The sequence below is a fragment of the Eptesicus fuscus genome, chromosome 23 (assembly GCF_027574615.1).
Source record: "Eptesicus fuscus isolate TK198812 chromosome 23, DD_ASM_mEF_20220401, whole genome shotgun sequence".
Taxonomy (NCBI): Eukaryota; Metazoa; Chordata; class Mammalia; order Chiroptera; family Vespertilionidae; genus Eptesicus; species Eptesicus fuscus.
The window spans coordinates 14,079,653-14,092,369 of NC_072495.1; the positions used below are offsets into that span (position 1 = coordinate 14,079,653).

Sequence of the window (12,717 nt, forward strand, 5' to 3'; positions counted from 1 at the left end):
GGTGCCAAAGTGTTAAAGTTCAAAAGTTATTAGGAAGAGCTTGGGCCAGGTAGCTCAGTTGGTTAGAGCATCATCCTAATACGCCAATGTTGTGGGTTTGATCCCCAGTAGAGCACATACAAGAATCAATCAATGAATGCATAAATAAGTAGAACACCAAATCAATGTTTTTTACTCTCTCCTTTCCTCCATCTCTCTCAGTTTGTAGCATATGGACAGGTGATTCTAACCTCTGTTGCAAAAAGGTTACTATATATATGGGGGATTTTGTTTGTTCATTTTTTTGGTCGTTTAATCTGATTCTCATAATAAATAGTTCTAAAAGTCAAATAATAATATAGGAAAGTCTCAACACATTCAGGGGTTTTTTTAAACTGTAACTTTTGTTTAGTGATTCATTTTATATACCTGATATTTCAAAATTAACCACCATCAGTAGATTCATTCACTTGAATCACTTGATGCCATCAGTCAACTCTATTCATAGTATGCCTGAGCTTTTGTCCAGTTGATATCATATATTTCAAGTCTGCTGTGGGAATTCTTCTTCATATTAGCACTTAAAAATTGTATTCCTAGGGATAGTGAGAGGAAAGCAAAATGTGGAAAATGATGTTTTTGTGAAAATAAAAGTTGTGTAACTGCTAACCTGTTTGGTCACAGTATGAAGCAAATCCAATTGTGTTATTAGTATAAATAGGGAAAGCTTTATAAGCACATGTTATGTTGAAATACTTAAAAACATTTTTTTCTTTATCCAAAACTACAGTTTTTCTTTGTTTGGTTTGTACTCATCATTTTTATAATCATTTTTGTTTTCTTTTATAAGATTATGAATAATTTGTTGAGCAAATATTTATTGAGCCAGGCACTGCATACAGTAAAAGGGATAGAATATTGATTAAGACAGACACAGTCCTTGCTTTTATGGCTCTTGTAGCTATAAATCCCACTGAAGTAAAGATTTTATTTCATCTGGTGGGCTAATAGATCGGTCCACCAGATGAACTGTTTGTTCAACATTGTAGGGATACCTATAAAATGTGAAATAGGACCCTTTGTGGGTTTATATTTACATGTAGACATACAAAGCTAATAGACCCCAATTTAGTAGACATTAAAATAGAGATACTTGCTATATTTGGTGATAAAGTTGTGTTTTGGCAGTTAAAAAATAATTTAAATTCCAAAGGAATAGTTAGGGAAGAATTCCTGGAAGAGGTGGAACTGAGCGATATATTTTGAATTGTTAAGCTGAGTTGAATTGGTAAATTCAAGAGAATTTTGAGATAGGAGGGACAGTTAAAAGTCTGGAATATGTATTAAGCTTGATATATTTGGGAGTAAGTGATAGAACCTTCCTAATGCTAGTTTATAGAGGAGAAAACAGAAAATGAGGTTAGGTAGAAGGAAATCAAGTTATGAGAAGCCTTAAATGTTTCAAAAATTTCAAAAGTTTTTATAATACTTTTTTTCTTAAAAGATGAACTACTCAATGTTCAGTGATTTAAACCAGCGGTCACCAACCAGTAGTCCGTGGACCACTGGTGGTACGTGAGGTCCAAAAGGTTGGCGACCGCTGAAAACTACTTTAAGCCTATAAACTTTTGTCCACACCATACCATGACAATAGATACTGTTTCTGTTGCAGTTTTAATCCACTAGATGTCACTAAGAGCTAGACAATGAGACTGTTCAAGCACAGCCGCCTTTAGTTTATCTAGAACTGGTTGAGTAAATAATGGATGTAATTCTCTTTCTGAATGTAAGTGTCCTTTTCAATTTTCTTATGATTTAAGGATGAAATAGTTTGACATCTGGGGTGTATTTCAAAATAATGTAAGGGTGAGGTGAAGTAGGGGGTTATAAATAAAACAAGATTGGCCAAGAGTTATAGTATTCTGTCTACTTCTATATGTGTTTGAACTTTCTAATATATTTGAATTTATTTACATTTTACATTAAGTGTTAGAGAAGAAAAGACATTATCTAGTCTAACCTTTTTCTCCCTAAGGAATTCTTTTTATAATGTTTCAAGTATACATATGGCCCTCTAATTTCTCCTACAACATTGTCACTGTTGATCAACTCACTTTTTAGATTTTAGAAGGTTTGAAATAATTACAAATATTTTTTCAATATATTGAGTAAAAATCTATAATTTTTACTCTTTGGGCCTAGTTTTATACTCTCAAGTTATAGAAGATAAAATACCAGGGTGATCTCTAAGAACACATCAAGTTTTTTATTATAGCTATCATTTTTCTCTTTTTGGATTTTTACATTCCTTGACTCTACTAGCTTTTGATGTCTGCTGGCATTCCTTTGCTTGTGGCCACATCATACCAATCTCTGCCTCTGTCTTCACATCACCTTCTCTTCTATGGGTCAAATCTTCCTCTACCTCCTATAAGGATACTAGTGACCCAGCGTGTGAAATTGCGTGGCCCCGCCCACCTCCCAGCCTTGACACCCTAACCTCTCCACCCAGAGCTCGAGTGTGCCTGGCCCCGCCCCTAACCCCTCTGGCCTTCTCTGGCCGCTTCAAGCCCCACTCTTAGTCCCTTGAGTTGCCTCGGGCTGATCCTGCCTCCTCCGCCCCGTCCTGGCGCTGGAGGAGAGTGTGGAAGCCTCATGCCTGCTGCGGAGTTTCAAGCGCCGCTTCCTGGTGGCACCCGCGCTGCACTCCTTCCCCTGGCAGGTGGGCAGCAGGTGTGCTGAGTGTGAGCAGTGGGTGGCAAAGGACTGGTGAGGGGGCACTACGGGCTCTCACCCCTGCCCTCCCTGCCACAGGATGGTCCCGCCTCCTCCAGGCACCACCCTGCTTCCACCCGGTCTCCAGAGCAACGTGGCAGCTCTGTCCCACCACACATGCAGCCTCCTGCTGAATGGACGTTATGGCATGAGGGTGTCATGACCATTAGCATATTAGCTCTTTATTACATAGGATGTGTGATAGCATTTAGGGCCCATCTGGATAATCCAGTGTTATTTCCTCATCTCAAGATCTTTAACTTAAACACATCAGCAAAGGCACATTTTCCTTATAAAGAAACATTTAAAAGTTTCAGGTATTAGGACCAGATATCTTTGGGTAGCCATTGTTCAGTCCTCATAGCAGGTCATTGAAAGGGCCTTTAGGTTGAGGTTTGATGAAGGGTTTAGATAATGACAGAAAAAAAGAATGAATATAATATATATTCCAACTGCTGGGCCAGTTGAAATTCCTGCGTATGGGACTAAAATCAATCTGTGACACTAATAGAGTTTTAAACTAGATGGGAAATGAAAATTATGTATCCTCATTTAAATACGTTACATTGTGCAAGGCAATAACATGCATCCTACTTGGCAATGAGTAAAAGGAGGCATATTCGCCGGCTGGTGTGACTCAGTGGCTGATCATCAACCCATGAACCAAGGGGTTGTCAGTTCAATTTCTGGTCAGGGCACATGCCTGGGTTTCAGGCTCGATTCCCAGGGGGACATGCAGAGGTAGACGATCGATGTTTCTTTCTCATCGATGCTTCTATCTCTCTATCTCTCTCCCTTCCTTCTCATAAAATCAATTTAAAAAAATTTTTAAAAGGAGACATATTCATGGCTTTGTATTTTTTATAACCTCAACTGCACATATACCTCTTTTTGCATTTTAAGTAACCATTGTGATCCCTTTAGCCACTCTGTGCTAACCAAATGTAGAAATCTCCCTCCTAGTAGAATAAAGATTGATGTTTCAAGCAGATTTCTCTGGTTAGAGTTATAGACATTCTAGAAGCAAGAACAAAACAGAGGTGATATGTGCTGTAAGGAAACAGGGCTGGTTGTGAGCGTGTTTTTTATCCCTACTTCACTATTAGTAAAAATCACAACAGTATTATTTACTAGAGGCCTGGTGCATGAAATTCGTGCATAGGTAGAGTCCCTAGGCCTGGCTGGCAATCAGGGCCAATCTGTGGGGTGACCGGCAGGGTAATCGGGGCCCTGCTCGCACCCACTTTGGCTGGGCTGGCACCGCCCACTCACCAGCCCCACCCCCGCCACTGCCCCCAGTCGCCTCCCTCTGTGGGGCGACTGGCGGGGCGATCGCCGGGCCTTCACTCGCACTGGCCTTGGCTGGCCTGGCGCCATCTGCTCGCCGGTCCCGCCCTCCACTGCTGTAGCTGGTTGGGGCCTGCGGGCTGGGGGCAGCTCCTGCATTGAGCATCTGCCCCCTGGTGGTCAATGCGCATCATAGCAACTGGTCGTTCCGCCATTCAGTCAATATGCATATTAGGGTTTTATATAGATAGATATCTATAAATTAGAGTCATGATTTCCCTTCAAGGGAGAACTAATCTCATTAAACTTTTACTGGTTGGGTTAGAACTGGTCCCTGTTTTGCCATAATTTCACTGCGTGCCACAGGGATATGCTTTTCTTCCATATGATATATCATGCTTAGCCTAAATAAAAGGTACTTTGTTAATTTCTGTATTTTCCTTTAATACAGATTTGTGAAATATAAAGTAGGCTGTGCTTCTCTGAAAAAGAATTAAAAATAGGTACTTACTGAAATTACTAGGCAGAGATTAGGAATGAACACAAAGTCAACATATTTGGTATTAATACTCATTATCAGCTGTTACTTAGAGTACTTAAAACTAATTGGTTCTGTTGAGATGTTTGAGTTTGTGTCCTCGGGTAATTTAGGAAGGCTTCATGGAAGAAAGGAGATTTGAGAAAATACTTTATTTATTTATTTATTTAAATATATTTTATTGATTTCTTACAGAGAGGAAGGGAGAGGGATAGAGAGCTAGAAACATCGATGAGAGAGAAACATCAACCAGCTGCCTCCCACACACCCCCCACCGGGGATGTGCCCACAACCAATGTACATGCCCTTGACCGGAATCGAACCCGGGACCCTTCAGTCCGCAGGCCGACGCTCTATCCACTGAGCTAAACTGACTTCGGCTTTTTTTTTTTTTTTAAATATGAGAAAATACTTTAAATAGCTACGGTCTTCAAAAGTAGGGGTGAAGAAGTGTTCATGTAAATAGGAAAAGGATTTTGGGAGGACTAGTAATTAGAGACATCTAGCAAGGAGTGATAAAAGGTAATTAGGCATGCAAGGACCAGAAGGTAATAAGTCTGTTCAATAATTTCTAGTGTAATTCAAACTTTTAGATTCTGATATTTTTGTGTACATAGTATAAAACATAACCTTATTTAAAAAATTTGAGCACTAAAGCAAGTTATGAAATGCAGTCTCTTAGTAAAAATAATGTAAAAACACTATCAACAGGTCACAGTCTCCTTTATAAGTAATCCTCTTGTCTCAGGTCTCGCATTTCTTAATAATAGGGGCCTGTGTTCTTGTTGGAACACTTTAGTGAATTTGGTATTAAGACCTTTGTTTGCTTTTTCCCCCCTTTCCCTGACAGCTTAAGAAAACAATGAAACAGGCACGTCACCAGCTGGCATCCTTTAAAACTATGAGTCAAAAATATGCAGCAGTATTTCCACATGATACAAGGAAAAGCTTTTCCACCCATCAGGTAAATTAATTTCTAATAAATTATTTTTTAAAATAGAGGTAAGAATACAGATAAATATTTATTTATATCTAATTTCAACATTATTTACAACTGTAAAATAATTGGAAATAACCTTAAGTATCCAATAGCAGGGAATGGTTAAAAAATTATGATACATCTATATATAGCCATTCTAAAAAAATCATGATTTCAAAGAACATCTGAAGACAAGGGAAAGTGTCTGTGAGATAAAGTTTAGTGAAAAAAGTAGGATACAAAATTATATACAATATAATCTCAATTTTAAAAAACCATTCAACAAATATTTATGGACATCTATAAATGCCAAGACATTGTGTTATAAGCATGTGAAAAGATGGACAAAGATCCCTCAAGGAGCTTCTGTGCTGTGGGGAGGCATATAATAAAGAGATATCTATTATATCCTATATAGAATATAATTTCAAACAGTAAGTGCTATGAAAAAAAAAAAGTAAAATAAAGAGATGGGGAGAGAATGCTATGTGCATAGACAAAAGCCTAGAAAGAAGTGGATCAAGAAGTTAATACTGATAATTTCTGAGTAGTTGTATTACAGGTTATTATATTTTCTTCTCTTGGTTTTCTTTACTTAAAAATTATTCTATAATGTATATATTTTGCTTTCTAATTAGGAAAAAATACCGTTATTTTTTAAAAAGAAAGAAATTGCTTTGATTCAACAGATAACATAAGAGTGAATAATTGGCCGAAACCGGTTTGACTCAGTGGATAGAGCGTCGGCCTGTGGACTGAAGGGTCCCGGGTTCGATTCCGGTCAAGGGCATGTACCTTGGTTGCGGGCACATCCCCAGTGGGGGTGTGCAGGAGGCAGCTGATCGATGTTTCTCTGTCATCGATGTTTCTGACTCTCTATCCCTCTCCCTTCCTCTCTGTAAAAAATCAATAAAATATATATAAAAAAAAAAAAAGAGTGAATAATTGGAACCCAAATGTGGAGCTAGACTGAAAAGGATATTTAAGGCTTTACCTGTAAAATAACACTGTTTTGGTACCTACTTATTTCAGTGTTCACATATTTGGATGTGTGTACTTTCCTTTGTTTACCTAATTTTGGGATTTTCAAGTTTTGGTAGGCAGCATCTAGAAAAATGGACCATTAGGCTTTTTCCTTTTTTTTTTTTTTTCTACCATAGACTCTGTTTTATTTAGTTCTTTCTTAGTTTTGCTTCCTAATTAGTATTCTTTTATATTTTCCTAGATTATACATATATATTTTATTTTAGTATTTTTTTCTTAAGTATCTCAACAGTCCAAAAATACTTGTCACTTATATGTTTGCAGATGGTAGAATACTAAACTATAATGTCTCCCTCTCCAGTGTTAAGAAATTTATAGTTAAATATCAAAATACAAGTGGGCAGTGGTGTGTATCCATATATGGCATTCTTCTAGTTGCATTCATACTGGTTACCTTTTCCTAAAGAGCTTGCCTTATTGAGACTCAAGGGAGAGTTTCTTTTGTACTAAATTCTTCTCAGTGGCTTGGTATCTTGACAATTTTCATACCTACCCTAGATTTGGATTGACTCCAGGGTACTGTTAGAAAGAGGCGATTGGACACATTCTAATAAACCAGAGAAAAGGGGTTATTTGATGCTAGAGATTGGTATTTTATATTGTGTGGAACATATTCAAACTGCTCAATTGTTTTTCCCTACAAAGAGTACTGTTCACAGGTCTGACTGAAATAATTATCCAGTAGAGGGAAGGAGGATTAAGCCTGAGTTAACATCCTTAGATAAGCCAGTTGTATACGTCAAAGATGCCATTTAAGTGTAATACATTATTATGATGATGATGATGATGGTAATTAATTCAGGCTGGCTGCTTGATTTCAAAGAATTCATGTGTATTTTTCAGGTGTAACATCAGAAACAAATCTACTCCATATAATTGAGAGTGAATAAGAAATTTGTGAAGTTTTTCTTATCACTTATTTCAAGTATGTAGTCTTTCCCTCAGATCTGAAGTTTTCTACCTTCTCAGTTATCTGAAGTGGGAATCTTCCAGTCAGAAAGGAGAACCATCTATAGTCTATTTGAATTCTGGTTTCATTTCCATGTTAGATTTATTTTTATTGATATTAGAACCTGTCTGGTTGTTACTGTTGTTCCAGATCTGGAGCTTTAAGCAGAAGATATACTTGCTTGCTTGCTGTCAGATCACCAAGACAAAAATCATAAGCTTTCTGAAATTGTTACTGGCATCATTTTATGAGTTTATTGCCCATTTATGTATTTCTTGTGGAGAAAATGCCAGTGTGATACCATTTTTTAAAATTTAATAAATCTTTGCCGAAACTGGTTTGGCTCAGTGGATAGAGCCTCAGCCTGCGGACTGAAAGGTCCCAGGTTCGATTCCAGTCAGGGGCATGTACCTTGGTTGCGTGCACATCCCCAGTAGGGGTTGTGCAAGAGGCAGCTGATCGATGTCTCTCTATCATCGATGTTTCTAACTCTCTATCCCTCTCTCTTCCTCTCTGTAAAAAATCAATAAAATATATTTTAAAAAAATTTTTAATAAATCTTTATTGTTCAGATTATTATAATTGTTTCTCCCCCCTCCCATAGCTCCCCTCCACCCGGGTCCCACCCCACCCTCTGTCCTTACCTCCCCCCCACTCTCCTCATCCATAGGTGTACGATTTTTGTCCAGTCTCTTCCCATACCCCCCCACACAGACACTTCTTTCCCCCTGAGAATTATCAATCCACTCCCATTCTATGCCTCTGATTCTATTATATTCACCAGTTTATTCTGTTCCTCAGATTTTTAATTCACTTGACTTTTAGTTTCACTTGTTGATAGATATGTATTTGTTGTTCATAATTTTTATCTTTACTTTTTTCTTCTTCCTCTTCTTAAAGAATACCTTTCAGCATTTCATATAATACTGGTTTGGTGGTGATGAACTCCCTTAGCTTTTTCTTATCTGTGAAGCTCTTTATCTGCCCTTCAATTCTGAATGATAACTTTGCTCGGTATAGTAATCTTGGTTGTAGGTTCTTGCTATTCATCATTTTGAATATTTCTTGCCATTCCTGTCTGGCCTGAATAGTTTCTGTTGAGAAATCAGCTGAAAATCATATGGGTGCTCCCTTGTAGGTAACTAACTGTTTTTTTCTTGCTGCTTGTAAGATTCTCTCTTTGTCTTTTGCCCTTGCCATTTTAATTATGATGTGTCTTGGTGTGGTCCTGTTTGGATTCCTTTTGTTTGGGGTTCTGTGAGTTTCCTGAACTTTTAAGTCTTATTTCTTTCGCCAGGTGGGGGAAGTTTTCTGTCATTATTTCTTCAAATAGTTTTTCAGTATCTTGCTCTTTCTCTTCTTCTGGCACCCCCATAATTCTGATGTTGGTACGCTTGAAGTTGTCCCAGAAGCTCCTTACACTATCTTCAACTTTCTGGATTCTCTTCTCTTCTTGCTTCTCTGGAGGAGTGTCCTTTGCCTCTTTGTATTCTAAATCTTTGACTTGATTCTTGTGTTCCTTTAGTCTGCTGTTGGGTCTCTGTATAATATTTTTTATTTCAGTCAGTGTATGTTTAATTTCTAGTTGGTCCTTTTTCATATCCTCAAGGGTCTCCTTAAATTTATCGGCCTTTTCTAGGAAATTCTTGAAAAACCTTATAACCGTGGTTTTGAATTCTATATCCAGTTGTTTGTTCTTCTCCATTTCTTTCATTTGTGATCTGTTTCCTTGTCTCCTCATTTTCACTGCTTCCCTGAGTTGGTAGGGTGGCTTTGTGTGCTTAGGTGTCCTATATGGTTCAATGGGTCAGCCTCCCAGTTACCTGAGGTGGACACTTTTGGTGTACCCCTTTGTGGACTGTGTGTACAGCCTTGTTGTAGTTAAGTCTTTTTTATATTTTTTTATTGATTTTTTACAAAGAGGAAGAGAGAGGGATAGAGAGTTAGAAACATCGATGAGAGAGAAACATCGATCAGCTGCCTCTTGCACACTTCCTACTGGGGATGTGCCCGCAACCAAGGTACATGCCCTTGACCGGAATCGAACCTAGGACCCTTGAGTCCGCAGGCCGACGCTCTATCCACTGAGCCAAACTGGTTTAGGCTGTTGTAGTTAAGTCTTGATTGTTGTTGGTGTCACTGGGAGGAATTGACCTACAGGCCAATTGGCTGTAAGGACCCACTGTGTCTATAACGGAAGAATTGCTGTGGTGGAGACATGTTTATGGGGCAGGACTTGTTCCAGTGGGGCTTTGGTGCTCACTGAGTCTGCCTCTTGAATGTGTCCCTTATGAGAGTAGTTGAAATCTGGTGTTGTCTCACACAGACCACTAGATACACTAGTTTCTAGATCTCCAATGGGGTGCAGGTCAGCTACTGTCTGAGGCCACCCAGCAGGAGCAACAGCAAGAACTACAGTTTTCTCCTCTTTGCTTGGGATTTGGAGGTTTTGGAGCTGTCTGACTGGAGCTGCAGTTTATTTGGTTAAGCTTCGACAGGGCAGGCCATTTATATGCAAAAGCCTCTGCACAGAGTTTGGGTGTGTTTGTAGATTGTGCGGGGCGGGGTCTCAGGGCATCACTAGGCTAGGGCGATGGCTGCTAGTCTGCCTTCTCTGCCTTTCCGCGTTTCCAAGTCCCCGCGTCCCACGCTCCAGCACAGTAAACAATGATTGCTGGGCGTGCCTCTGCAAGAAAGTCACCCTCACTTTCCGACCTGATGGCCGACAGTCCAGCTTCTTCCCGTAGGTGTCTGGGTCCCCCGCGTCTCCCCAGAAACTGGATTTCAGAGTAATCGGGAGCTTGTTTCCCTTCGGGTTGAAAAAAAGCAGCGCGCCCAGTCGCCCGCCACCAGCTCGATTCTCATGCCTCCATACCTCAGCTTTTCAGCGCTTGTCCTCTTTTCTCTTTCCTTCTAGTTGTAGAACTTCCACTCAGCCAGCTTTCCTGTGGTTTTGGGTGATAGAGGTTTTGTCTTTTAGTTGTAGTTTTGAAATTGTTGTGCGAGGCAGCAGTTTAGGAGTTTACCTTTGCCGCCATCTTGGTTTCCATGATACCATTTTTTAATTGGGTTATTTGTCTTATTATTAAGTTGTAAGAGTTCTTTATATATCCTCGATACAAATCAGATACATGATTTGCAAGTATTTTCTCCCATTCTGTGAGTTGGGGTCATTTCACTTTTTTAATGCTATCATTTGCAGCACAAAATTTTTAATTTTGGTGTCCAATTGATCTAGTTTTTGTTGTTGTTGTTGTTGCTTGTGCTTTTGGTGTGGTATCGAACAAGCCATTGCTTAATCTGAGGTCATGAATATTTCCTCCTATGTGCTCTTCTAATAATTTTATAGTCTTAGCTATTACATTTAGATCTATTATTCATTGTGAGTTAACTTTTATATATGGTGTAAGGAAGTATTCTAACTTAATTCTTTTGTATATGGATATCTACTTGTCCCAACACCATTTGTGGAAAAATTATTCTTTCTCTATTTCATTGTCTTGACATTTCTTGAAAATTAGTTGACTGTAAATGTAAGAGTTTATTGACGTCTTTGGAGATCCATGAAGATGAGATCTTTCTATTTATTTAGATCTTCTTTAATTCATTTCAACAATGTTTTATAGTTTTGAATGTACATTTTTGCACTTCTTTTGTAATGTCCTGTTTTTGTAATATTTGACTATACCGACCTACTAAAATTATAGTAGTAGTGTGGTAAAGCCTAGGTTGTTATTACAGTCACATTGTTTCCACCTGTAATAGGTGGGTTTTTAAAATTTTTATATATTCATAATTTTTTCATTTTTGTTTGTGTGTTCTTTAGGAACCTGACTCTGAGGAATCTTCATCGATTACGATAGACAAGAAAGGGAGAGAAAAATTGTTCCGGCAGAACCAACAGGGTTTCTCTTCTGAAGAGAAGAACAAAGAGTTCAGCAGAGTTCAGGTAAAGCAGAGTGAAAGGAGTTAGTATAATGGAAATTAAACTAATATGACTTAGACTAGGGATGCCAGTACTGTTGTATTGGCTTGGGATTGTAGATTTAGGTTATGTGGTGCAAAGACAATAATTTCACATTTCTAATAATTTGTTTGACTACCATATCCTTTTAAGGTTATTTTAAGAGTCTCTGTAAAACCTATATTTGATGTTTATGTTCACTTTTAGAAAGCACAATTCAAAAATACATTATATGCTGTAATAGAAGAGGAACAGCTAAATAAGTTACATCTTCAGGATATTCTGCCAGAAACCCAGGATTATCTTTCAGAAGCCCCAGGTAACCTGGTGGAGACCCAGGGTGATCTGACAGGAGTGCAGAGTGTTGAGCTGGAAGCCCAGAATATTGAGCCACATTCCCAGGCTTTTGAGCTGGCAGGCCAAGCTATGGAAGACCAAGTTGTTGAGTCCAAAGCTCAGGCAATTGAACGTAAAGTCCATGTTGTTAAGATAGAATCTCAGGGTCTGATGCTGGAAGCCCAGAATATTGAACCAGAAGATGGAAATATGTTGGAAGTCCAGGATTTTTTATCCCCAAATCAGGCTTTTCTACCAAAAGACCAGAGCATTCTACCCAATGACCAGAATATTCCACTCAAATGTCAGGACCAACATTTTCTACGCAGAGATCAGCATGTTTTCCCCAAAGACCAGGATATTCAACCCAAATATCAGGACCAACATTTTCTATGCAAAGATCAGCATGTTTTCCCCAAAGACCAGGATATTCAACCTAAATATCAGGACCAGGATTTTATACCCAAATATCCAGACCAGCATTTTATACTCAAAGACGAGCATATTGTTGCTAAAGACCAGAATAGCCTACTCAAATGTCAACACCAGCATTTTCTACCCAGAGAGCACTGTGTTCTCACCAAAGATCAGCGTATTTTCTCCAAAGAACAGAATACTCTATGCAAATCTCAGGACCAGGATTTCCTACCCAGATATCAGGTAAAATAGAGGGGGAAGGAGATAAAACAAGAAAAAACACGATACTTAAGGTTTGGAGTGGGATTTGCAGGGACTAGATTACAACTGATTTGGAGATTCATAGTTGGGAAAGACAATATCCTGGTTGATTTCTAAAAGCTCTGGAGTTCTCATTAAGTCTTAAAGTAATATCAGCAGCATGTTACCCTTGTCTGGACAATTTACTT

At 38.6% G+C, this 12,717-nt stretch overlaps 1 protein-coding gene across 1 annotated transcript in view; it reads left to right on the forward strand.

The window, feature by feature from the left end:
- CCDC15 (coiled-coil domain containing 15) overlaps positions 1 to 12,717 on the forward strand; it is a 56,159-nt gene that overhangs the window by 7,955 nt on the left and 35,487 nt on the right. Inside the window, exons 5-7 of the mRNA XM_054712722.1 lie at positions 5,430 to 5,543; positions 11,378 to 11,500; positions 11,723 to 12,511. Of these exons, the coding sequence (XP_054568697.1) occupies positions 5,430 to 5,543; positions 11,378 to 11,500; positions 11,723 to 12,511 (1,026 nt within the window). The remainder of the gene's footprint in view (positions 1 to 5,429; positions 5,544 to 11,377; positions 11,501 to 11,722; positions 12,512 to 12,717) is intronic.